Source organism: Lutra lutra, chromosome 1 (assembly GCF_902655055.1).
Source record: "Lutra lutra chromosome 1, mLutLut1.2, whole genome shotgun sequence".
NCBI lineage: Eukaryota > Metazoa > Chordata > Mammalia > Carnivora > Mustelidae > Lutra > Lutra lutra.
Window position 1 is genome coordinate 50,334,987 of NC_062278.1, and position 27,531 is coordinate 50,362,517.

Below are 27,531 nucleotides of genomic sequence, written 5' to 3' on the forward strand. Positions count from 1 at the left end.
CAAAAGCATATACATTTGTCAAAGTTCAAAGAAGAATTAAAATGGATCAATTTAATTGCATATAAATTAATTCTCAAAAAAATTTATTTTAAAAGGGCAAAAAAACTGAACACACACTTCACAAAAAAGATATGATAGCCAATCAACATATGAAAATGTCTTAACACCATTAGTCATCAGGAAAATGCAAATTAAAACTAAGTCCAAAAGTCCATCAACAGAAGAATTAAATAAACAAATTGTGTTATAGCCACAAAATGAAATACTACTTAGTAATAAAAAGGAACAAACTACCAATAGATGCAAAACAGGGACGGATTTCAACATTTTACTGAGCAAAAGAAGCAAAATACAAAAGAGTATTGTATGAACAGGCAAAACTACCCTACAGAAATAGAAATCAGAAAAGTGGTTCACAGTAGTGGAGTGGGGGTGAGGACAGCAGGCAAAGATAACAATGGAAAGGGAGATAAGGGAACTTTCAAGGCTATGACAATGCTCTATCCCTTTGGAAACAATGGGACAGCAAACATCACTTTTCATATTCTAGGGAACCATTTTTGAGCAGGATTGGTTACATATGTCACATTAGTCAATGTTCATCCAATTACATACCTAAGACCTGTGGAACCTATTTCATGTCTCAATAAAACCTACAAATAAGTAAATAAATGGGTTAAAATTCTGCTAGAGACTATACAAAGTTCTCTCTTTGTCATTCAAAGAAATCCACTACAAACGTTAAAAAAGGGTATGTGGGGAGTGACTGGCTGGCTCAGTCAGTAGAGTATGGAACTCTTAATCTTGGGGTTGTAAATTCAAGTCCCACATTGGGTGTAGAGCTCACTTTAAAAAATACAAATCTTTAAAAAAAAAAAAGGTGCATAAGAGAAAAAATTAAGCAAGATACTGGAACAGCCTCAAACTCTACAAACTATGAAGCATATTTAGCAAATACTGTGAAATCTAAAGAAACAAGAGAGCATAGCAATGCTAACACGTGTGCCACTTTAAATCTTAAACAGGATACAGATTTCCAAAACCTTAAGTATCACTATCTTTAAGAAGACATCCAACTAGGGTGGGAAACTAGGCATGGGGAAAAAAATGTCTCTGGAGAGACCATGCTTTATTCAGTGGGTTAGCGGGAACTAAAGAAGAAAGTAAATGGTTAGCTTCTCAGAAGAAAGGGACTGCTGAAATCCAGAGTTAAGGAGAAAGAGAAGATTAGAACACAATGACTTAATACCTAAAGAGATCTCGAGTAATCCACATCTGCCTCTTTATAAGGCCAAAACCTAAAGGAAGATATGTGTGACCCAGGGGTAAAGGAAAAGCACATTAAGTGAGATACTGCTTAAGAAAACTAACCCAACATAAACAGTAAGCATAACGCACATAACATAAACGCAAATAACCCAGTGTATATGTGTGTGTGTGTTTAAAATTACACATATTAGGGCACCTGGGTGGCTCAGCTGGCTAAGCGTCTGCCTTCCACTCAGGTCATGATCCCAGGGTCCTGGAATTGAGCCCCACAGTCACACTCCCTGCTCAGCAGGGAAGTCAGCTTCTCCTTCTGCCCCTCCCCCCACTCCTGCTCACACTCTTTCTGACACCAGTGATATCAACTGATAACAGTTCACTAAGTAAATTATGTATGGTGACAGATAGTAGCTACACTTGTGAGCATAGCGTAACATAAAGAGAAGCTGAATCACTACGTTGTATACCTGCAACTAATGTAATTCTGTATGTCAATTTTACTAAAAAAAAGTTTTTAATCATGATATATTGGAATTTTTAGAGTACTACAAAGTCAGCAAAAATAAATAAAAGAAGAAGATCTAAATGTGTTAAGATAGAGAAACCTGGATGGCTCAGTCAGTAGAGCATGTGATTTTTTTTTTAATGATTTTTTTTTTAAAGATTTTACTTATTTGAGAGAGAAAGAGAGAGCACAGCAGGGGGAGTGGCAGGCAGAGGGAGAAACAGGCTCCCCACTGAGCAAAAAAACCCAATTTGGGACTCAGTACCAGGACCCTGGGATCCTGTCCTGAGCCAAAGGCAGACACTTAAACGACTGGGCTGCCCAAGTGTCCTGAGCATGCGATTCTTGATCTCAGGGTTATGAATTTAAGCCCCATTGTGAGTGAAGAGATAATTTAAATAAATAAATAAATCTTTTTTTTTTTTAAGATTTTATTTATTTATTTGAGAGAGAGAGTAGGGGAAAGGGAGAGCATGAGTGGGGGGAGGGGCAGAGGAATAGGGGAGAAGACTCCCTTCTGAGTAAAGAGCCCAAACCAGGAGTCAATCCCAAGACTCTGGGATCATGGTCTGACCCAAGGCAGATGCTTAACCAACTGAGCTACCCAGGCACCCAATAAATAAATCTTCAAAAATAAAAAATAAATGTGCTAAAATAGAAAAAAAAATTAGTATCTATTAAATGAAAACAACAAAGCACAGAACAGTATATATTTCATGATCTCTGTTCTATAACAATTAAAAAAATAATATAGGGGTGCCTGGGTGGTTCAGTCATTTAGCATCTGCCTTCAACTCAAGTCATGATCCCAAGGTCCTGGGATCGACCCCCGCATTGGGCTCCCTGCTAGATGGAAAGCTTGCTTCCCTCTTCCACTCCCCCTGCTTGTGTTCCCTCTCTCGCTCTGTCTCTCTCTGTCAAATGAGTAAATAAAATCTTTAAATAAAATCTTTAAATAAAACCTTTAAACACACACATATATATATGTATACATACATATATAAATTATTATTTATGTAGGTACATGTATTTTTTTTCTTCAAAGAAATGGAAAAAACCATTAATGGTGGTTGCCATTAGAAAAAAGGAACAGATGGGACGCCTGGGTGGCTCAGTGGGTTAAGCCGCTGCCTTCGGCTCAGGTCATGATCCCAGCATCCTGGGATCGAGTCCCACATCAGGCTCCTTGCTCAGCAGGGAGCCTGCTTCTCCCTCTGCCTCTGCCTGCCACTCTATCTGCTTGTACTCACTCTCGCTCTCTCTCTCTCTCTGACAAATAAATAAATAAAATCTTTAAAAAAAAAAAAAAAGAAAAAAGGAACAGAGAAAGAGTATTTATTTCACCTATACCTTTCTATACACCCCAAATTTTCTAACCTTAAGCAATTTTTTTCTTTTTATGTCAGCACAAGTCATCTTATCTCATTTATTATTTCTGTTTTTTGTACTTTGTATAAGAAACAAATGTATTATGACAGTCAAATTTTTAAATAATGTTAAAGCAACTACTATTAATGACAAATATGTCCTCTGAGAACAAGTTAGAATAAATGGTTAATTTTTCTCGTCTGTAACATAAAAACATATTCAACATGACTTAAAATTTGCTATCCTAAAATGCTAATGTTATGAACTGAATTGTGCTTCCCCTGCCAATTTCATATATTAAAGTCCTCACTGTCAATATAACTATACGTGGAGATGGGGCCTTTACAAAGTTAATTAAGTTTAAATGAGGTCGTAAGGGTAGGGACTTAATCCAACAGGACTGGGATCCTTATAAGAAGAGAAGCACTAGAAATGTGGGTATATAGAAAAAAAGGTCATAGGAAGAAACAGCAAGAAGATGACCATCTATAAACCAAGGAGAAAAGGCTTAGAGAAACCAGCCCTACTGGCACCTTAATCTTGGACTTCAGCCTCCAGAACTATTAGAAAATAAATTTCTGATGTTTAGCCACCCAGTCTGTGATATTTTCTTATGTTAGCCTAGCAGATTAATATAGGCTCAAATGGATAAACTGGAAAATCTGAGAAAAATTCTATTTTTAAAAAATGACCATGAGGGGAGAAGTCAAGATGGCAGAGAAGTAGCAGGCTGAGATGATATCAGGTAGCAGGGGATCACCTAGATAGTTTATCAAACCATTCCAAACACATACAATTCCAACAGGAGATCGAAGAGGAGAAGAGCAGCAATTCTAGAAATAGAAAATAGACCACTTTCTGAAAGGTAGGACCTGCGGAGAAGTGAATCCAAAGCAATGGGAAGATAGACCGTGGGGTGAGGGGCCGGCTCCTGGAAAGCAACAGAGCAATGGAGCACAAAATCATAACTTTTTTTTTTTTTTTTAACAGAGAGAGAGATCACAAGTAGGCGGAGAGGCAGGCAGGGAGAGAGGGGGAGAAAGCAGGCTCCCTGCTGAGCAGAGAGCCTGATGCAGGGCTTGATCCCAGGACCCTGAGATCATGACCTGAGCTAAAGGCAGAGAGTTAACCCACTGAGCCACCCAGGTGCCCCCAAAATCAGAACTTTTAAAAGTCTGCTCCACTGAGAGAAATCGCTCCAGAGGCTAAGATGGGGTGAAGCCCATGGAGGGACAGCGTGGTCTCAGGTCCCACAGGGTCACAGAAGGATTGGGGGTGTCTGAGTGTCACAGAGCTCTCAGGTATTAGAGCAGGGAAGCTGGCTACAAAGACGGAGCTGAAGAGAGAGCGCTCAACTCGGGGTTACCTTAACTGTGATCCATGGCACACAATAAAGCCCTTAAATGACACACTGGACCAGATGGACATCACAGATATATACAGAACATTCCATCCCAAAGCAACAGAATACACATTCTTCTCTAATGCACATGGAACATTCTCCAGAATAGATCACATCCTGGGTCACAAATCAGGTTTCAACCAGTATCCAAAGATTGGGATCATTCCCTGCATATTTCAGACCACAATGCTCTGAAGCTAGAACTCAATCACAAGAGGAAATTTGGAAAGAACCCAAATACATGGAGACTAAACAGCACCCTTCTAAAGAATCAGTGGGTCAACCAGGAAATTAAAGAAGAACTGAAAACATTCATGGAAACAAATGATAATGAAAACATAACAGTTCAAAATCTGTGGGACACAGCAAAGGCAGTCCTGAGAGAAAAATATATAGCAATACAAGCCTTTCTCAAGAAACAAGAAAGGTCTCAAATGCACAACCTAATCCTACACCTAAAGGAGCTGGAGAAAGAACAAGAAAGAAATCTAAACCCAGCAGGAGAAGATAAATAATAAAGATCAGAGCAGAAATCAATGAAATAGAAACCAAAAAAACAACAGAACAAATCAACAAAACTAGGAGCTGGTTCTTTAAAGAATTAATAAGATTGATAAACCCCTGGCAAGACTTAGCAAAAAGAAAAGAGAAAGGACCCAAATAAATAAAATCATAAAAGAAAGAGGAGAGATCACAACCAACACCAAAGAAATACAAACAATTACAAGAACATATTATGAGCAACTCTACGCCAGCAAATTTGACAATCTGGAAGACGTGGATGCATTCCTAGAGACATAGAAACTACCAAAACTCAACCAAGAAGAAATAGAAAACCTGAACAGACCCATAACCAGTAAGGAGATTGAAGCATTCACCAAAAATCTCCAAACAAACAAGAGCCCAGGGCCAGACAGCTTCCCAGGGGAATTTTACCAAACATTTAAAGAATTAATTCCTATTCTCCTGAAACTGTTCCAAAAAATAGAAATGGAAGGAAAAGTTCCAAACTCATTTTATGAGGCCAACGTTATCTTGATCCCAAAACCAGACAAGGATCCCATCAAAAAAGAGAATTACAGACCAATATCCTTGATGAACATAGATGTGAAAATTCTCACCAAAATACTAGCCAATAGGATCCAACAGTACATTAAAAGGATTATTCACCACGACCAAGTGGGATTTATTCCAGGGTTGTAAGCTTGGTTCAACATCCGCAAATCAATGTGATACAATACATTAATAAAAGAAAAAACAAGAACCATATGATACTCTCAATACATGCTGAAAAAGCATTTGACAAAGTACAGCATCCCTTCCTGATCAAAACTCTTCAAAGTGTAGGGATAGAGAATACATACCTCAATATCATCAAAGCCATCTATGAAGAACCCACAGTGAATATCATTCTCAATGGAGAAAAACTGAGAGCTTTTCCGCTAAGGTCAGAAACACGACAGGGATGTCCATTATCACCACTGCTATTCAACATAGTACTAGAAGTCCTAGCCTCAGCAATCAGATGACAAAAAGAAATTAAAGGCATCCAAACTGGCAAAGAAGAAGTCAAACTATTACTCTTTGCAGATGATATGATACTGTATGTGGAAAACCAAAAAGACTCCACTCTAAATCTGCTAGAACTTGTACAGGAATTCAGTAAAGTGTCAGGATATAAAATCAAAGCACAGAAATCAGTTGCATTTCTTTACACCAACAAGACAGGAGAAAGAGAAAGGAGTCGATCCCATTTACAATTGCACCCAAAACCATAAGATACCTAGGAATAAACCTAACTGAAGAGGCACAGAATCTATACTCAGAAAACTATAAAGTACTCATGAAAGAAATTGAGGAAGACACAAAGAAATGGAAAAATGTTCCATGCTCATGGATTGGAAGAACAAATATTGTGAAAATGTCTATGCTACCTAAAGCAACCTACATGTTTAATGTAATCCCTGTCAAAATCCCATCCATTTTTTTTTCAAAGAAATGGAACAAATAATCCTAAAATTCATTTGGAACCAGAAAAGACCTCAAATAGCCAGAGGAATATTGAAAAAGAAAGCCAAAGTTGGTAGCATCACAATTCCAGACTTCAAGCTCTATTATAAAGCTGTAATCATCAAGACAGTATGGTACTAGCACAAAAAGAGACCTATAGATCAATAGAACAGAATAGAGAGCCCAGAAATTGACTCTCAACTCTATGGTCAACTACTCTTCGACAAAGCAGGAAAAATGTCCAATGGAAAAAAGACAGTCTCTTCAACAAATGGCGTTGGGAAAATTGGACAGCCACATGCAGAAAAATGAACCTGGACCATTTCCTTACACCACACACGAAAACAGACTCAAAATGGATGAAGGACCTCAATGTGAGAAAGGAATCCATCAAAATCCTTGAGGAGAACACAGGCAGCAACCTCTTTGACCTTAGCCGCAGTAACTTCTTTCTAGGAACATCGCCAAAGGCAAGGGAAACAAGGGCAAAAATGAACTATTGGGACTTTATCAAGATCAAAAGCTTTTGCACAGCAACGGTCAACAAAACCAAAAGACAACTGACATAATGGGAGAAGATATTTGCAAACGACATATCAGATAAAGGGCTAGTGTCCAAAATCTATAAAGAGCTTATCAAACTCAACACCCAAAGAACAAATAATCTAATCAAGAAATGGGCAGAGGACGTGAACAGACATTTCTGCAAAGAAGACATCCAGATGGCCAACAGACACATGAAAAAGTGCTCCACATCACTCGGCATCAGGGAAATACAAATCAAAACCACAATGAGATACCACCTCACACCAGTCAGAGTGGCTAAAATTAACAAGTCAGGAAATAACAGATGCTGGTGAAGATGCGGAGAAAGGGGATCCGTCCTACACTGTTGGTGGGAATGCAAGCTGGTGCAGCCACTCTGGAAAACAGCATGGAGGTTCCTCAAAAAGTTGAACATAGAGCTACTCTATGACTCAGCAATTGCACTACTGGGTATTTACCCTAAAGATAAAAATGTAGTGATCCAAAGGGGCACATGCACCTGAATGTTTATAGCAGTGATGTCCACAATAGCCAAACTATGGTAAGAACCTAGATGTCCATCAACAGATGAATGGATAAAGAAGATGTGGTATATATACAATGGAATACTACGCAGCCATCAAAAGAAATGAAATCTTGCCATTTGTGATGACATGGATGGAACTAGAGGGTATTATACTTAGCAAAATAAGTCAATCAGAGAAAGATAATTTTCATATGAGCTCCCTGATATGAGGAAGTTGAGAGGCAACGTGGGGGGTTTGGGGGGTAGGAAAGGAATAAATGAAACAAGATAGGATCGGGAGGGAGACAAACCGTAAGAGATTCTTAATCTCACAAAACAAACTGAGGGTTGCTGGTGGGAGGGGGATAGGGAAAAGCTGGTGGGGTTATGGACATTGGGGAAGGTATGTGCTATGAAGTGTGTAAACCTGGTTATCACAGACCTGTACCCCTGGGGCTAATAATACATTATATGTTAATTTTTTTTTTTTTTTAAATAACCATGAGTTGTACCAGGAACAAGGAACAAATATTGAAAATGTGCCATCTTGGGGGCACCTGGGTGGCTCAGTCAGTTAAGCATCTGCCTTTGGCTTAGGTCATGATCCCAGTGTCCTGGGATCGAGACCCACTTCCAGCTCCCAGCTCAACAGGACGCCTGCTTCACCCTCTCCCTGTGCCTGCCCCTCCCCGTGCCTGTGCACCTGTCCCTCTCTCTCTCTTTCTCTCTCTCTCAAACAAATGAAATCTTTAGGGAAAAAAAAGTGTCATCTTAAGCCTTATTCATGAAAGCTCCATAATAATGCTTAATAGAAATAAAATCGAAGTCCAGATTTATAATTAGAATACCTTTTTAAAGTATAGTTCCACCACATTTTAAGATATATCCTCTCACATTTTAAGATATATCCTCTCAAATTTAAGATATATCCTCATCATTTACAAATGATTCCAATAAGCTTAATATTCTCATAAATTTAAAATATCTTTTCCAATAATGAGATTTAAATTTCAAGAAAACAATCATACAAAGTAAGGTATACTTAAACTAAAGAAGACCCTAATCTCAAAACACCACTTCAACAAATACCAGAAATAAACGAATTAAAAACTGCAAATAATACAAGAAAACCCTAGCAAGGATATATAAGAAAACGAAAATTCAGTTTTACTAAAATATTTTAAACACACCAAATAACACTATGTACTTAAAAGAAATTAGTTTTTATTTACCCCCTGCAAAGGGAGATCCCAGTGTTCTGAGCTTCTTAGTTTCGACAGTGGTGACTGAACATGAACATCTTCTGGTTTCGCATTTAACATCTGTGTTATCTGAAATCAGAATGAGAAAATAATTGATTATATGAAATATAAATAAGAATTGAATCATGTTAATCGAACTAACAGAACCATTATATTAACCTGCCTTAATATTTTGCTATTAGTGTTTTGGGTTTTTTGTTTTTTTAAGTAAGCACTACACCTAATGTGAGGCTTGAACTCATGATCCCCAGATCAAGAGTCATATGATCTAATGGCTGAGCCAACCACACGCCCCATTTTGCAATTAGTTTTATTATTTTGTTTTTTGCAATTAGTTTTAAAGAGTTTTAAATTCAGTGCTTAATTTATAGGCAGTTAAATATAATTTTATTTTAAAAACCTCTCATTCAGGTGGCTGGGTGGCTCAGTCAGTTAAGTGTCTGCCTTCGGCTCAGATCATGATCCCCTGGTGCTGGGCTCCCTGCTCAGCAGAGAGTGTGGTTCTCCCTCTACCCCTCCCCCTGCGTGTTGTCTCTCTCTTTCTCTCTCTTGCGTGCACACGCATGTGCACAAAAATAAGTAAATAAATCTTTAAAAATAAATAAAAATTTTAAACCTCTCATTCAGTATTAAGGTAGATAAATTAAGTATCCCAATAGCCCCCTAGCCATCTCTTACCCACAGCCTCTACCTCTTCTAGTCTTTCAAATGCTATCCCCATAGTTCTCTAATACACAAATCTAATGATCACTACATTTAACAAACAATGGCACCCACTACTTATAGATAAAACTCTTAACAATCTGCAATCTTTAACATCACCCACATATCACCAACTCTACAGCCCAACACACCATTTACTCAACTTCCTTCAAACATGCGTTATTTTATATATCTAGACCTTTGTATGTACTGCTTCCTTTCTATGTATGTATAAATCCCCTTCCCTCTATTTTTCCCTTATTAAATACTTCAGATTCAGCTCAAAATTATTCTTCTATCCACACAACTGTCACTCCTACACCAAGGCATTCCTTTCCTTAGGTATTGGTACATTTCTATTATGTTATTTATACTATATGTATCAAACTATATTATAAATATTTGTCTACATGTCCCTCTTCTCCAGGCTGTGGAGATCTTTAAAAGAGAGTGCTGTGGGTGCCAAGGTGACACAGTCAGTTAAGCATCTGCCTTCAGCTCAGTTTGTGATCTCGGGGTCCTGGGATTGAGTCCCATATCCAGCTTCCTGCTCACCTTAAAGTCTTGCTTCTCCCCCTGCTTCTGCTCCTCCCCGCTGCTCATGTGCACTCTCTCTCTCACTCTTGTTCTCTCTCAAATAAAGATTTTTTAAAAATTAAAAATAGGGGTGCTACGGTGCCTCAGTCATTAAGTGGCTGCCTTCGGCTCAGGTCATGATCCCAGGGTTCTGGGATCAAGCCCTACATTGGGCTCCCTGCTTAGTGGAAAGCCTGCTTCTCCCTCTCCCACTTCCCCTTCTTGTGTTCCCTCTCTCACTCTCTCCCTCTGCAAATAAATAAAATCTTTTTTAAAAAATTGTTTTTAAATAAAATGAAGAGAGTACCCTGACCTAGTAGACTTTATATCTCCAAAGTGTATGGCTCATGATGTGCTGAATAAACAAATGAATGTATGGACTGTAACCACAAGTTTGAAATCATTTGTTTAGAACTTAAATACCTTAAATTTCACATTGAGAAAGTTATAAAGTTATAGAAAGTTATAAACAATAGTTAAGTATCAAATTCAGCCTACAAAAACTAATATATAATAAATACCATATCAATTATAATCAGTAACAATCCATAAAATGATTTCAGTGAGAGTAGAGCATAAGTCAAGAGGACAAAATAAATTTGAAGAAAGGATATCTCAACCCTTATTTCACTAGCACCTATGAATTGATCCTCTTAGGTACTAATAACTTAATTATCTATATCTAATCTGTATAAAAAGGTACCTATTTTTAATTCTTCATCTGCAAAAGACAGTATTATCTCTAAATCATTTCCTTTATATTCTTAATTAGGGAACAACAATTGCTTCCTCAAAGGGTAAAGGTAAGGGCTTCAGGCTGTTCACACCCATGGATTCTTTGTGAGCACGTTAGTTAGCCTACATTGGATTTTATAGCATACTCTGTTTTCCAGAAATGGCCACACCAATATTCCATATCCCACATGCTCTTCTTCCGATGTGCTACTGATGGGTACATCATCAGGTACAACATCAGGTACAGTCTACATTCCTCCCCCTTGAATCTGGACAGGACTGTGATGTCCAAGGCTAAATCATTAAAGGCAATACTAGTATTGCTTCAGCCTGGTCTCACATGCTTGTGTGTTCTCCCTTCCTCTTTTTTTTTTTTTTTTTTCCCTCTTTCTCTTAGTATACATATCTCAGGAGACTTGAACCAATGAGTAAAAAAATCCTGGACATCCTTAAGCCTCTACAGTGGAGAGATCTAAAAAGACATAGATAAACACCAAGATACTGACTCTTCTCAGAACATGTATCAAGATAAGTAAGTGAGTGAAGGAACCTTTATAAACCCTGGCCTCCAAGCCAACCTAGGTAACTCCCAAGTAAAAAAAAGAAAAGTTATCTCCAATTAAACCCTTCCCAGACTGATGATTCCTGAGCAAAGTAAGTTCAAGCCACTAAGTTTGGGGGGGTCATTTGTTACATGGCCCTAGTAATAACCTAAAAATTTACTCAGTTCAAACTTGAAGGACAGGGGCACCTGGGTGGCTCAGTCAGTTAAATGTCTGACTTCAACTTAGCTCATGATCTCAGAGTCTTGGGATCCACCCCTATGTAGGGTTCCCAACTCAGTAGGAAGTCTTTTTCTTCCCTGGATTGCTCTGCCCCTCTCCCCTACCCAGGTCCATTACCTTACTCTATCTCTCGCTCTCAAAAAAATATTTTTGTAAGAAGAGCTAAAAAAAAACAAAAAGCAACAACAAAAAAAAAACCCTTGAAGGACAGCAACTAAGATTTGGAAAAAGTAAGAGTTGGTTATACATGTTGAGTATTCTGTAAAATCAGTTTCTTATAAAATATTCCTTATGTATGGGGCGCCTGGGTGACTCAGTTGTTAAGCAGCTGCCTTCAGTTTAGGTCATGATCCCGGGGTCCTGGGATCAAGCCCTGCATCTTCAGGCTCTCTGCTCAGCAGGAAGCCTGCTTCTCTTCCTCTCCCATTCTCTTGCTTGTGTTCCCTTTCTCACTCTCTCTCTCTCTGTGTCAAATAAATAAAATCTTAAAAAAAAAATATTCCTTATGTCTTCCATGGAAGATTTTATATTACCTTTTCACAATAATTTATGTTCAATCACTTTATCTATGAATGGTTTAGATTTAGTATCAATGAATGAATTATTTACCCTAATGAATACTGATGCATACTTCCATTAGGATGGACACAAAACATAATCTATCCTATTTTCAAAAAAGGTAGTTCTCTATTCCTCCAAAGTATAGACATATGAAATCTGGATGTTTATTAATACTCTATATACTAATATCAGAAGCTTTGAAAATCAAAGTATAAAAATAAATAATAAAAATGAAAATCCAAGTATATATAAAAATTATGAACAGAGATATATATTCTATATTACTTTTAATATAGAAAAACCAGAAACAATAATAAATGAATAATTAAACAAATTTATGGCAAAACTAAACCAAATCAGATGCTATTCAGTTGTTATTAAATAACATGTTCCAGAAGATTAATGATATTAAGAAATTATTTTGGGGGCACCTGGCTGGCTCAGTCAGAAAAGCATGCAACTCTTGGAGCACTGGGTGTGGTGCAAAAACAATGAATTCTGTTATGCTGAAAAGAAATAAAAAGAAAGAAAGAAAGAAAGAAAGAAAGAAAGAAAGAAAGAAAGAAAAGCATGAAACTCTTGATCTCAGGGTCATGAGTCTGAGCCCCACATTGGGTATAGAGATCACTAAGTATATATATATATATAAAAATTAAAATTTAGAAAAAAAGAAATTATTTTGAATATAAGTATAAAAGAAAAACATATAGAGAATGATCTTTCTTTCATAAGACAAAATAAAATACCCATGAGTAGAAATAAAATATGAAAGGTTATATACAAAAATATTTAATAGTGATTATCTCTAGTGAGTTAAGAGGTGATTTTTATTTTCGTGTTCTCTTAGTTTCCAAATGTGTTATTTTTTTTAATAAGAATACAATGCAATTATTAAAGGCAAGGGAAAAATATTAATATTTAAAGCTCCAGAAAAACCTCTCCTGTAGCTTCCTGATTAATAAATTACAGATTTAAATCTCTCACTCTAATATTGTATATAAATATAGGAGAAGCAGATTTCACGTACAACTAACTACTGTCAATATTTTCTACACTCACTTTTTTCTTAATGATTAACTAAAAAAAAATAATGGAAGCCTTTTTGCAACAATTTCATCTATTCTTAGATAAATTTTAATCATGGTCTCGGCTATACAATCAACAAAGATTCTAAGCTATTCATGATTCTGCAAAGCCTATAATTCCATTTACAAAAATCCAAATGGAGTCCTAATACTCTCAAGTATTTTCAATAGTCTTCTAATTCTTCAAAAAGTCAAATTGAAATTTTTAAGGCAAAAATGGGTTCTAAATTCCCCTTCAAGATATATTTAAATACATTATCAGAACTCTAATAACTTCCCAAAAAAAGCTCAAGAACATTTGTTTTATTTATTAATGTTCAAACGTAATACTAAACAAGCCCTTCAGCAGATCAAGTCACACAGCTACTTTTAGGTTCACTTTATACATAATTCATTATAGTATAGCCTTCAAAAGAGAATGCTATCAAAAGCAGATAATCCAGGGGGGAAAAAATATACTGGAATCCACTGACAAGTTATTTATTATGAACATATGCTCTTTAAATTGTTTAGACTGAAATGTCCTCTGCCATGTTCTTAACAGAGAACTTCAAAAGCTAAATCTATTACTAGTTCAAATACTACATCGATACAAAGCTATTACTTAAGGAAAATTGGGGGTCTGCCAAAAGGTATAGCCAGGACTTACCAAAGAAGAATAAAAGTCTTAATTTTCAATATTCAGAATAGAGTGGCAACTTCCCCATGTATAAATCCAAAAACTGTGGATCTCCCCAAAGTATTCACACTCTTACTTCACATCTATCAAGAGATCAGTCTTGAATTAACTTGAATTCAGCTATCAAAAGGCCAGAAATAATTTAGTAGATAATTATGTTCCAGAGATTTAGCTACAAGGATAATGACTACAGCGCTGTTCCTTTTTTTTTTTTTTTTTAATTAAAAGCAACTCAAGTGGCACCTGGCTGGCTCAGTCACTAGGGCATGTGACTCTTGATCTTAGGGTCATGAGTTTAGTCCCACATTGGACATAGAGTTTACTCAAAACAAACAAACAAACAAACAAAAAACCTCAAAACAATGATAGGATATTGGTTAAATTAACTGTGATATGCCCATATAACTGAATACAATGTAGTCATTAAAAATGTTTGCCATTGTTTCCCTGGTACTTATGCCTAGTATAGTGTCAAATACATGTTAAATATTCAATAAGTATCTACCCAGCAATGCTTTAAATTAGATTTCAGAAAATGATGTTCACAATATATAGTTAAGTAGAAAAAGCAAATTATAAAACAGTATTCTGTGGTTTTCTATTTTTTAATAATTAAATATGTGTTTATTACAGATGGGGCGCCTGGGTGGCTCAGTGGTAAAGCGTCTGTCTTCGGCCCATGTCATGATCCCAGGGTCCTGGGATGGAGTCCCACATCAGGCTCCCTGCTCAGTGGGAAGACTGCTTCTCCCTTTCCCACTCCCCCTGCTTGTGTTTCCTCTCTCACTGTCTCTCTCTCTCTAATAAATAAAATCTTTAAAAATAAATAAATAAATATGTGTTTATTACAGATGGATATACAGACAGAAAAACTAGAAAGATATACATCCAGGCATTAATTTTAGTTCCGTCTGGGTGGTCTCCTTTTCCCTCAACTCAATTTTCTAATTTCTCTACAACAAACTGCTTTTGCTTTAGAAATATTTTTGAAATACTTTAAACCCAAAATGTATCGGGGTCTTGGCCCTATACACATCAAAGCTCTAATCCTTTCAGTAATTTATATCCATAGCTGCTTTGATAGAAAAAGCAATAATATAAATCACTAATAAAAATTTAGTATGCTAACTTTTAAGAAATTCTACATTTTTTAAAGATTTTATTTATTTATTTGACAGAGAGAGATCACAAGTAGGCAGAGAGGCAGGAAGAGAGAGGGGGAAGCAGGCTCCCTGCTGAGCCGAGAGCCAGATGTGGGGCTTGATCCCAGGACCTTGTTTCATGACCTGAGCCAAAGGCAGAGGCTCAACCCACTGAGCCACTCAGGCACCCCAGAAATTCTACATTTTTAAATGCAGTAGTATAACTTCATGTGCAGATTATAGTTGAACAAATAAGTAAATATATGGTAGATAATGAGATAGAAAAAAGTTAAAAAAAGGGAAAAGGCTAGAATAAACTCTGTGATGCTGGATTAGAATCCAAAGTCTCAGTACTAGGGCACGGTAGTTCAGTTGGTTAGGTGTGTACCTTCGGCTCATTATTTTTATCCCAGGGTCCGGGGATGGAGTCCCACATTGGGCTCCATGCTCAGCCAGGAGCCTGCTTCTCCATCTCCCTCTGTCTGCTGCTCTGCCTACCTATGCTCACTCTCTCTCTGTCAAACAAACAAATAAAATCTTAAAAAAAAAAATTATCAGGGGACGCCTAGGTGGCTCAGTCGGTTGGGCCGCTGCCTTCAGCTCAGGTCATGGTCCCAGGGTCCTGAGATCGAGTCCCGCATGGGGCTCCTTGCTCCACAGGGAGCCTGCTTCTCTCTCTGCCTCTGCGTGCCACTCTGCCTGCCACTCTGCCTGCTTATGCGTGTGCCCTCTCGTTCTCTCTCTCTCTGACAAATAAATATTTTTAAAAAATTATCAGTACTAAACTCATGGTTTTTCATAGATGTAAGATAAAAATACAGAAATACAGAGATATGTGTATCTGTATGTATTAGTATACAAAAATTTTTCTAGTCTTCTCTAGTGAGAGTCTAGAAACAATGACACCTCACAAGCAATAAGCACAGCTAGCACCCAGACCTGGATTTCTAAATATTATTCTTCAATAAAAGAACCATGGAGTACCAGAAATAAGTGCAAAAAAAAAAAAAAAAGGAGCACGTTAAAAGGGCACAGGATCCAAACTGAAAGATCTTCCAATACCTACACTAAACATTTTGTTTCAATCAGAAAAGCCAATAATGCTATAATAAATTATAACCCATAGAATAAAAACCCTTGAGTCCATATTAATAAAAATAGGTAATTGAATAAATAAATAAGAAGAAAAGAGGGGCAGATCTCCCTTACAGATGAACTTCAATTAATAAATGCAGAGGGAATGAGGGAAATAGAAAATCACTAACAGAGTATCATATACACAACTCTTGCAGGGCAGATCCACTGCGACATGGTAAAATAGTGGGTGAAAGTTTAAGAAACAGTATATCTGCACAGATTCAAAGTATCTCTCCCAAGATATCTATTTATTACAAAGTAAAGGAGTAACTTTACAACAGAATGACCAGATAGTAGCCATCTTAAGCAGGTAGTCAAGAATGACATCACCAGTAATAAGACCTATCATTATTGTATACTGTGTTCTCCTGACAGGATACAGTAAGAAGGGCATATCATGTGATATTCTTTCTAAAAATCCATAACTTTAATCTAATCAAAAGAAACCTGGCTGGCAAAGTTGGAAGAGCATGAGACTCTTGATCTTGGGGTTGTGAGTTCAAGCCCCACATTGGGTATAGAAATTACTTTTAAAAAAAGGAAAAAGGAGTGCCTGGGTGGCTCAATGGGTTAAGCCTCTGCCTTCAGCCCAGGTCATGATCTCAGGGTCCTGGGATCGAGCCCGCATTAGGCTCTCCGCTTAGTGGGGAGCCTGCTTCCCCCCTCTCTCTGTCGGCTGCTCTGCCTACTTGTGATCTCTCTCCCTCTGTCAAATAAATAAATAAAAATCTTAAAAAAAAAAAAAGAAGAGAAAAAAAAAAAAGGGAGACCAGAGACAAACCCAAACCGAAGAATATTCAACAAAATACTGACAAAATCATAGTACTCTAAAAATGTCATGATCATTAAAGAACAAAGACTGAAGAACTGTCATAGAATGAAGGAAATCAAGGAGATATGATGCCTATTGCAATGTGCGATCCTGGAATCGAAAAACAATATTAGTTTAAAAAAAAAAAAAACTGAAGAAATCCAAATAATGTCTGTAGCTTAAAGTACTGTACCAAAGTTAATTTCTTAAATTTTGGTCATTATACTGTGGTTATATAGATATTAACACTAAGGGAAGCTGAGTGAAGGGTAGATGTGAATGCTATACTATTTCTGTAAATTTTCTGTAAATCTAAAGTTATTTGAAAATAAAAAGTTAAAAAATACTTTCGTACATCTAAAAACAAGAAAGAGAAATATATTATGAATATCTAATGGTGGACTTTCAACTGCATGAAGCAGCAACTGAAAACAGAGCATTTCACTTCACTAGAGGTATTAAACACAAAAGAAGAGGTAGTCAACAGAGGTATTTGAAGCTGAGTATGACAGCAATGTAAGAATTTATTTTTACACCCCCTCACTTATAGCACTTAAGCCAAATCCAGAATTTTGAAAGAAATCATACCCAGAAATGTGAAGTAAGCCAAGGTAGAAGAGTACCTAAAGACATGCTCTGTTTGGCCTTGTCTGTATGCTCTTAATTCCCTCCCACAGCCCTCATTATGATTTCTTCACTTTATTCCATGAAATATGCCAAGTTAAAGTTCTCTGTGCCAAATTAAAAGTCCTCTATGCATAATCTGGAATGCTTCAGAAAAAAGTGTCTAATAAATTATGAGGTATATCAGGGAACTACTGTGTTTAAATCACAAAATTCTAGAGGAAAAAAGATAATCTTTATAAAAAGAAACTAAATTTTTTTTTTAAAGATTTTATTTATTTATTTGACAGAGAGATCACAAGCAGGCAGAGAGGCAGGCAGAGAGAGAGGAGGAAGCAGGCTCCCTGCTGAGCAGAGAGCCCATGCAGGGCTCACTCCCAGGACTCCGAGATCATGACCTGAGCCGAAGGCAGCGGCTTAACCCACTGAGCCACCCAGGCGCCCCAAAAGAAACTAAACTTTTGAAACACTTCCAACATAAGTAGAAAATTCACTTTGCTTCTTTTGCTACTATTCGCTTACACAGAAGGAAGGAAGGAAGGAAGGAAGGAAGGAAGGAAGGAAGGAAGGAAGGAAGGAAGGAAAGAAAGAAAGAATTTCATTATTAAAATTCCTTTTATTTTCCCTTCAGTGAAACTGAAGTATTCCCAAAGTCCTGAATCGGTTACTTCTTCTTAGTTTTCCAACAGCTATCATTTGTCTTCTTTTGGTCTGTTCAGTAGAAAGTGAACTATCTGGAGTAGAACATCATCATTAAAACCTTTCACATTATTATCTTCAATTGTTTCATAAAGAGGCGTACTTTGTGTCCCCCAACATATATTTTTACGAGGGTTATTTTGATCAGCTTGTGCAGTCAGTGCCAAAGTATTTAACTGATAGCAGAAAAAGGAAAAGTATTTTCCATCTGTGATCACACCCTGAGAGACAAACGGCCGAGTGACATCTGCTTCACTCCAAAACCCTTGATACATAGCTTGTGCTCCAGTCCAAGCAAAGAGGCTTGCAATAGCATTAGCTCTAAAAACAACTTCTATCTGATCGGCACAGTTCCGTTTTAAAAGCCTTTCCCTTTTCAGTTTGTCAGGTAACAGATGAAACTGTGTGTGACCATAACAGTATGGATCTGCTGTCTTTGAGCCAATAAATATGGTATTTTCATACTGTCGTTTGAATAATGGAAGTTTGTCTGGCTTACAAGTTATAACAGGGATTTCGACAGGTACAGAATAATCCAGCGGCACAAACTCTGGGAGTTATTTGGATATTCGAATCTGGTTGTGCGGTTTATCATTTATTTGTGGAATAAGGAAGGAAGGAAGGAAGGAAGGGAAAGAGAGAGAGAGAAAGAAAGGAGGGAGGGAGGGAGGGAGGGGAAGGGGAAGAGAAGGGAAGGGAGGAAGAAAAGAAGGAGGGAAGGAAGAAATTTTAATAGGTATTTCAATTAGTAATTTTCAGCACACAACTTGAGCACTTTCCTTTATCTACAGTAGTACAATAAATGAATGTGAGGTATGCTAATATATCCAGTTATCAAAGAAATAAAGAAATGCTGGGTTATGTTTTATACAAAATCTAAAACAAGGCCTAGAAAGTATACTGACACATCTTACAATGATTTAAACAAGGCAGACCCCAGAAAGTGTTTCTTTCTTTGTTAACCTTTGAATTAATTAGGATATACCATTCCCTGCAAAACACTAATTAGTTAAGGTTTTATAACATTTTCTTTAAGTTTTTATTAAAAAGACAAAATATTTTCACTATTGGTAACTCTAAAGATAATGTATAGATTAAAAGCAAAACTAATGCATACCTTATGTAACTCAGAAGATGAAGACTTTTTCCTTTTTCCTTCTGTGACAATTTCTACAAAGACATGGTAAAAATTATCATTTAACATCTAAATGAAATAAACAATGTGATAAAACAAATCCTTTCATAGCCATCCTTTGTTTTAAAGTAACTTGTTAGAGTTAGAATTTACATTGATATATTTTACAGAACCTAACAGACTAAACATAAATGTCAAAAAATAATCAGAAGAATAGCAAATTCTCACAAAATGCCTTCATTAAATAATATATGTATGATGACAATAGAAAAAAGAAGAAAATGCTCTAAGAACTAAATAAGATATTCCCTGGCAAAAGTCCAATGGGTGTTTAATAAATGCTGGTTGAACCATATGATCAGATAAACATTTGTAATAGGGGAGGTTGCAGGGAGGAAGGGTTAAACAAGAGGTAAGAGGTATGTTTAGAATATTCTACAAAAAGACTTCCAGTTCTACTACATACCTAGGCATCTCGGCATCTAGGAACAGTTTAACTGTCTCCTCACCAACATTTTTGAAACTTCCTGTGGATTTTTCCTTTATGATTCTTTCATTCAATCAGCAAATATTTACTGAATGTCTATTATGTGCCTGGCATGTTAGGCAGTAGGCATAGTGTAATAAGCAAATTAAACACAGTCTAAGCTTTTCAGGAACTTATAATTTACTGGAATATATCACAGATTTCATAATAAAAATTAACAGTACAAATCCATCCATATCTGGTCACTTACTTAAAAAAAGATACCACTACAATTAGATAAGAAAGAGATGATCTTTACAGTAAGTAATGCTGAAGCAATCTGATAAGCAAAAGGGAAAATAAATAAACCGTGACCTCTACTTCACACTATAAACAAAAGTTAATTTTAAATGGATCATAGATTTAAATGCCAAAGATAAAACAAATAAAGCTTCTACAACAAAAAGAGGGGGAATAACTTCATGATCTTAGGGTAGGCAAAAATTTCTCAAATAAGACACAATTAGCATTAGCCATAAAGGAAAAGATTAATAAACTTAACTTCATTAAAACTCATCAAACCTCACCATTAAGAGAGTAAGAAGGCAAGCCACAGACTGGAAGATTATTATTTATAATACATTTATCCACATACAGCATGGTGACAGTTAATAATACTATATAATACATACATCTGTCAAAGGACCCAGACCAAAATTATAAAGAACTACAAAGCAAAGGCAAGACAACAAATCTTCAAGATGGGCAAAAGCCTTGAAATGAGAGTACCTGAGGAGAGAAAGAATACTGACTAGAACAGGATACAAATAAGCCTTCTGAGAAGCTGGAAATGTTCTATGTCTTGATTTAGGTGACTGTTACACAGTATTTTTATACAAGTACAAAAAGTCATCAAACTATACTAAAGATATGTGTACCATGCTGTACTACTTCAACTTAAAAACAAAAACAACAGTTATAACAAATGGACTATACCTTATTCAAAAATCTATAGAGCTACAACAATTTCTCTAAGTTCATAATACATAGCAGTAATTTCACTACAGGTATACTTCAGAGATACCACAATAAAGTGAGTCAAAAGAATTTTCTGGTTTCCTGGTACATATCAAAGTTATGTCTACACTCTACTGAAGTTTATTAAATGTGCAACAGGACTATGTCTAAAATAATCATACATATACCTTAATTTAAAACACCTAATTGCTTAAAAATTCTAACCATCTGAACTTTCGGCATGTCTCAGGGAATAGGGAGGCCCAAGGAGAAGAACAGAGACGGAGAACAGCCAGTCAGTAGAGCAATCAGAACACACACACATTTATTAAGTTTGGTGTCTTATATGGGTGTGGTTCGTGGCACCCTAAAACAATTTACAAAAGTAACATCATAGATGACTGATCACCAATCACCATAACAACTATAATAATGGAAGTCTGAAATACTGCAAGAACTACCAGCATGTAACACACAGACATGAAGCAAGCAAATGCCATTGGAAAAATTGTGCCACAAAGTTTCAATTTGTAAAAAACATATTATCTGCAAAACACAATAAAGCAAAGCACAGTTAAACAAGACATGCCTATATATGCATTTCCTGAAGCAAACACTAATATAAAAATTATCTAACCTCTATACTTAAGCTTTTGATAATTTTAAATAATTTCCAGTAATGTAGCATTCCTTAAACTACAAAAATAAAAATGTTTAAATAAATGGTAAGAAAGCCCTTACTTTTACTCAAAAAGTTGAAAATAGAGCTACCCTATGACCCAGCAATTGCACTACTGAGGGTTTATCCCAAAGACACAAATGTAGTGATCTGAAGGGGCACCTGCACCCAATGTTTATAGCAACAATGTCCACAATAGCCAAGCTATGAAAGAGCCCAGATGTCAATCAACATATGAATGGATAAAGAAGATATGGTGTACACATCTGGTGTATACATGTGGTGTGTACACACACACACACACACACACACACACACAGGAAATCTTGCCATTTGCAATGACATGGATGGAACTAGAGGGTATTATGCTAAGTGAAATAAGTCAGTCAGAGAAAAATAATTATCATATGATCTCTCTGATATAAGGAATTGAGAGGCAGGGTGGGGGGGCATGGGGTAAGGGAGGGAAAAATGAAACAAGATGGGACCAGGGAGGGAGACAAACCATAATAGACTCTTAATCTCAGGAAACAAACTGAGGGTTGCTAGAGGGGAGGAGGGACAGATAGGGTGGCTGGGTGATGGACACTGGGGAGGGTATGTGCTATGGTGAGTGCTATGAGTTGTGTAAGCCTGATGATTCACAGACCTGTACCCCAAAACAAAAAATACATTATATGTTAAATAATACAATATAATAATATATAATTATATATATTATTGTTATTAATATTATATACGGTATATATTATAATTAATATAATATTAATATAATTATATTACACATAATTATATTAATATAATTCTAATTTATAGATTAATACTCCCAAACTACTCATGAGTTAAAAAATCTATCAAAAAAAAAATGCATCTACCCTGTTTTACAGCATGTTTCCTTATTTTCTTTAAAATTAATATTCTTGTGACTTCCCACAATTTTAGGGGTTTTTATAATTGAGCTATTCCATCTTATACTACATTGGTTTGGGGGCATTTAAAGAAACATATGATATGCCTCTTGGGATTATCTGGTATAGTGTGGTACTCAAAAGTTAACAATTTTAAAGTTTGACAACCTAAATTTCTATCCTGGCTTACATGTGACTTTTGAGACTCTAAAACAAAGGAGAATATCCAACTTTTCAATTAAGATTAAAGTGAGCTAGCCTATATCATTTAGCATTATGTCTGGCATATAGTTAGTACAAAATAAATGGTAATGATTATTTTAACAGTTTATATTGAAATATTACTCTTTAAGAGACCTCAGTATATTGGTATTAGCACACAGGAAAATCTAATTATTCTCTTTCTAAATACATGAGTCAAACAACTGAAAAATGTGACTTTTTCCAAGTAGATTGTGGAAGCACTCACTCACTCATTTACTCCACAAGCATTTAGTTAAGATAATGATGGTAACCATTGCCAGCCACTAGGCTAAGTATGCAAATTATTTTTATTTAGTCTTTATGAAAGCCTTCTTAGATCAGTATCAGTATTATCACCATTTTACAGATGAAAAATTTATGTCTGAAGAATCCAAGTAACTTTCCCAAAGTCATCATGTTGATTCATTACTGGTCTAATACCAGAGGTAGCTATCTTTTTTTTTAAGATTTTATTTCTTTATTTGACAGAGAGACACACAGCGAGAGGGAACACAAGCAGGGGGAGTGGGAGAGGGAGAAGCAGGCTCCCCGCTGAGCAGGGAGACTGATGCGGGGCTCTATCCCAAGAGTGTGGGATCATGACCTGAGCCCAAGGCAGACACTTATCTGACTGAGCCACCCAGGCACCCCAGAGGTAGCTTTCTTAACCAGTACACTCCAGGCATGTTGGTTGCTGTGGGGATATAAGATTAATAAGACAGTCCCTGTGTCAGAGTTAACAGAGTAACAACAGAAGTTAAAACAATAAATATATGATGGAAACTAGTATAAATATCACGTAAGAGGTGCTAAGACCCATGGAAGTTCAGAAATAGATATGATTTGTTCTAAGTTTGAGCTAATTAGGATATAGTTCTTGGAAAGACACAACTGAACTGAGCTTTGAAGTTTTAGATAATGAGCAAATTTTAGATAGGCAGAAATGGATGAAAGAACAGTACATTCCAGGTGCACGCAAGAGGTGAGTTATCATTAATAGGAAAGACAAAGTAGGATAAAGCAGCCCATATTAGCCTTCTAAATTATTAAAGACTCCTATTAGAGTTACCCACCTCAAAGGCAGTTTTGAGATAACACCATAATAACAAAGTTCCAATCTGGATCTTTGAAGCTACAAATCCTACCCATAACCCATTCCCTGAGTTACCATGTCTCTCTTATCTACTTTCCAATTCTCTGTCTTCCCATCATCAGACCTAGGAATCACATTCACCACCCTAGATGTCAGTCCCCACAGTCTATTGTCTTGCTGGTCTCTCATGTTTTATGTATTCAATTCTACCCGTCATCCACATTCTTCTCCATCTCTTCCCTTGCCCACTAAATTCATTTCCAGAATCAGTATAACATTCTTAAATTCTGAATCTTTTCCTGGAGCATTTCCTCCACCTTAGTTTACCTGAATCCTAGCTTTTTACTGACTATGCTAATTTTTTAAAGTTCTCCTCAAGATTCTTCTCACACTTATAAAATCAGGAGTATGGATTAACAATTTCCTCCTCCCACCACCACTTCCAATTAATATTTTATCTTTATTCCAATAATTCTCCTTTAAAATTCCCCTAAGTTGATTATATTACCTTAGCTATATTTGTGATTCCCATGTACTGACCAATACCCTCTCCAACATTCCCAGAATTCTCTGATTCTTGATTCATAGTTTTCTTCTCTATCTCTAAAATTTACCATCATTGTGAAGCTCTAAAACTTCCATAAATCAACTCCCTCAAAACAAGAGACACTTTAATTTACTCCAACAAACTTCTACATATCCTCATTTCAGCAACATACATTTGTGAATGTATTTAAGGAATACTGTTATACTTCTCAAGTACTCAGAAGTGAACTTCATTCTACAACCCACAGTTCTTTGACCTTTCATTTCCTCACTCACAGTGAACCCATCTTTTGCCCCATGTCTTGTCCTACCCTTTAACCTTAATTAAAACTAAATTCATTTTTTTCCAAATTCTTGTTGCTAGATTCCATAGCACTGCTGAAGAAAGTCACATAATAATAACTGCAACTACTACTACTAGAAGCAGTAGTAGTAGTACTACAAAACTTACACTTATTTCAATGACTTTCAAAATTACTTAACAATTTCTTTATTCATACCTAATTGACCACCTAGTCCATTTTGAGCTACCAATACCACTTGACAGTCCTTTTTCCAAAGATCATTTTTCCTTATTTTGCATAGAAGCATGACTCTAATAGCCTTAACTTCTCAAAATTCTATGTATTTTTATCCATCTTCCCTTTCTGCACATCTCAAGAAGCCATCTTTCTATTCCAATCTCCACGTTTCTTCTGAAACCTCACCCCATCAATTATCTCTACTTACTATCTTTCTCTCTCTACTCACCCCTTTCCCACTCCCTGCCAACTTGATTTAAGTCTCTAGAGTCTAATGAAAAAAAATTCCTTTCTACATTATTTCCTACTCCAACTTATTTCAGAAATTTTTTTTACATCCTATTTTCCTTGTTTCATTCAGCCTCTTAAAATCTGGCTTTTGTCCCTACTACAACCAGTGGTCAAAGTGACCCCCTAACTGCCAAAGTCGGTACCCTCACACTATTTTACCTCTAATCTACATTGCTTTTCACACTCCTGCCTTGCTTCCCAAACCTCTCTTTCCTGATTTGCCTATCTGCCTACCAATGTCTATTCCTCCCTACTTTGAAGACTTTTCTCAATCTATATCATCTATTTGTAATTCTATTCATTCCCATGGCTTCAGCTAACATCTACACAAATAATGTAGTTTTTAATCGTGATTAATTACAAATTCTGATATTGAACTTCAATCATGGCTCATTACACTTACAATGCAAAATATGTAGACATCACCTGAGCCTACTGAAAAAAGTTGTATCAGCATGGGACACTCAGATCCTCAAGATGACACTGGACAGAGGGAAGAGTTTCAAAATCAAGCAAGTTTGAACAACAGTACATGCTCAATTACTCTCCTGAAGAGGCACAATGTATAACAGCAAAAAGCTCTAAAACTCCTGCAATAAATAAAATTTTCTTATAACTATAATTCTCAATCATATTGGTCCAGATAAACTTATTTTTCCCAAGTAAGACTACCTAATGTCCTGTGGCAGTAAAAGAAGATAAAATTACCTATTTTGTAATGAGAAAGACCAGATTTTGAATCTCAGCTATTTCTTGCTTGCTATTGCTAATGGTTGTTTACCCTCCCTAAAATCCAGTTTCCTCCTCTGTAGATCAGAAATAATAACCACCTTATGTGGTTTCTGAAAGAACTAAAGTTTGTAAATTCTCAGTACACTGCCTGCTACCGAAGTACTCAAAAAAAAAATATGTATCCTTAAGTTAAATGAGAGTGCCTTTGCTAGCAAGATGGCAGAGGAGTAGAAGACCTAAATTTCATATGGTCCCAGGTATTCAGCTAGATAGTTATCAAACCATTCTGAACACCTATGAACTCAACAGGAGATCGAAGAAAAGAATAGCAGCAACTCTATAAACAGAAAAGCAACGACTTTCTGGAAGGTGGGACATGCAGAGAAGTGAATCCGAGGCAATACACTGAAAGATAGATTGTAGGGTGGGAGAAAGCCTCCATCAGCCAGCTACCAGCCAAGCAACAGAGCAGCAGCACACAAAATCAGAACTTTTAGAAGTCTGCTCTGGGGAGGGAGGTTGCTCCAGTGGCTAAGCAGGGGTGGAATCCTCCCTGGGACAGTGTGGTTTCAGGACTCTCAGGGTCAAAGAAAGACTGAGGGTTCCTGAGTGTGGCAGAGCTCCCACGTACTGAAGTGGGGAAGCTGGCCGTAGTGAGCCAAGGAGTGAGTTCTCAGCTCAGGGCTGCCATAAACCGTGATCTGCAGCACAGTTCAGCCCAACAAGTGGCTGATCCAGGAAGACTCTGCTTCTTCCCCTGGGAGGAGTGGCACGAAGCACAGCACAGGAAACTGCTGGGTTTGGAGACTCCAAATGGGGTCATGTGCCAGAGATAGAAATGCTCAGTCACAATCCAGGTGAGCACGGAGTGTGGTCGGAGACCAGGGAAGCAGGAGTGATTAACTGCTTTTCTCTAGGGTGCACTGAGGATTGGGGTGCAAACTCTCAGCTCCTCGGGGACTAGAGATTGGGAGGCTGCCATTTTCATTCTTGCCCTCTAAAGCTGCATGAAAAGCCTTCAGGGAACAAAAGCTATCGAGAGCAAACCCAAGAAAGTACTTAGCCTCGTCCCTGGCCATGGTGGTGCAATTCCTCCTGGACCAAAGACATTCGAGAATCACTGCAACAGGCCCCTCCCCAAAAAGATCAGCAAGAACATCAAGCCAAGACCAAGTTTACTGATCAATTAGAACTGCAAAACTCCAGCACTTGGGGAATATAGTACATAGAATTCATGGCTTTTTTCCCATGATTCTTTAGTTTTTCCAAGTTAATTTTTTAATTTTATTTTTTATTTTCTATTTCATTTTTCTTTGAGCTTTTCTTCTTTTTCAACAAGCTTCTTATCTTATCAATTCCAATTTTAAAATATTTTTTTAATTTTCATTTTTAAAGTCATATTCTACCCCTTCATTGTATTTAACCTTATTTTTTGTATAAATATAAGTTTTTCTTTCTTTAAAATTTTGGGATGCAGTTGCTTTTAACAGGCCAAATTAT

At 36.7% G+C, this 27,531-nt stretch overlaps 1 protein-coding gene across 6 annotated transcripts in view; it reads right to left on the reverse strand.

The window, feature by feature from the left end:
- Positions 1-27,531, reverse strand: part of SENP7 (SUMO specific peptidase 7) — a 170,474-nt gene that overhangs the window by 132,473 nt on the left and 10,470 nt on the right. For 5 of the 6 annotated variants that reach the window (XM_047723354.1, XM_047723348.1, XM_047723340.1 and 2 more), the window contains exons 2-3: positions 19,518-19,570; positions 8,835-8,933 (exon numbers count right to left, since the gene is read on the reverse strand). In XM_047723354.1, the coding sequence (XP_047579310.1) occupies positions 8,835-8,933; positions 19,518-19,570 (152 nt within the window). Of the gene's footprint in view, positions 1-8,834; positions 8,934-13,957; positions 14,043-19,517; positions 19,571-27,531 lie in introns of those variants that run through there. The other variant, XM_047723335.1, reaches the window with a different exon arrangement.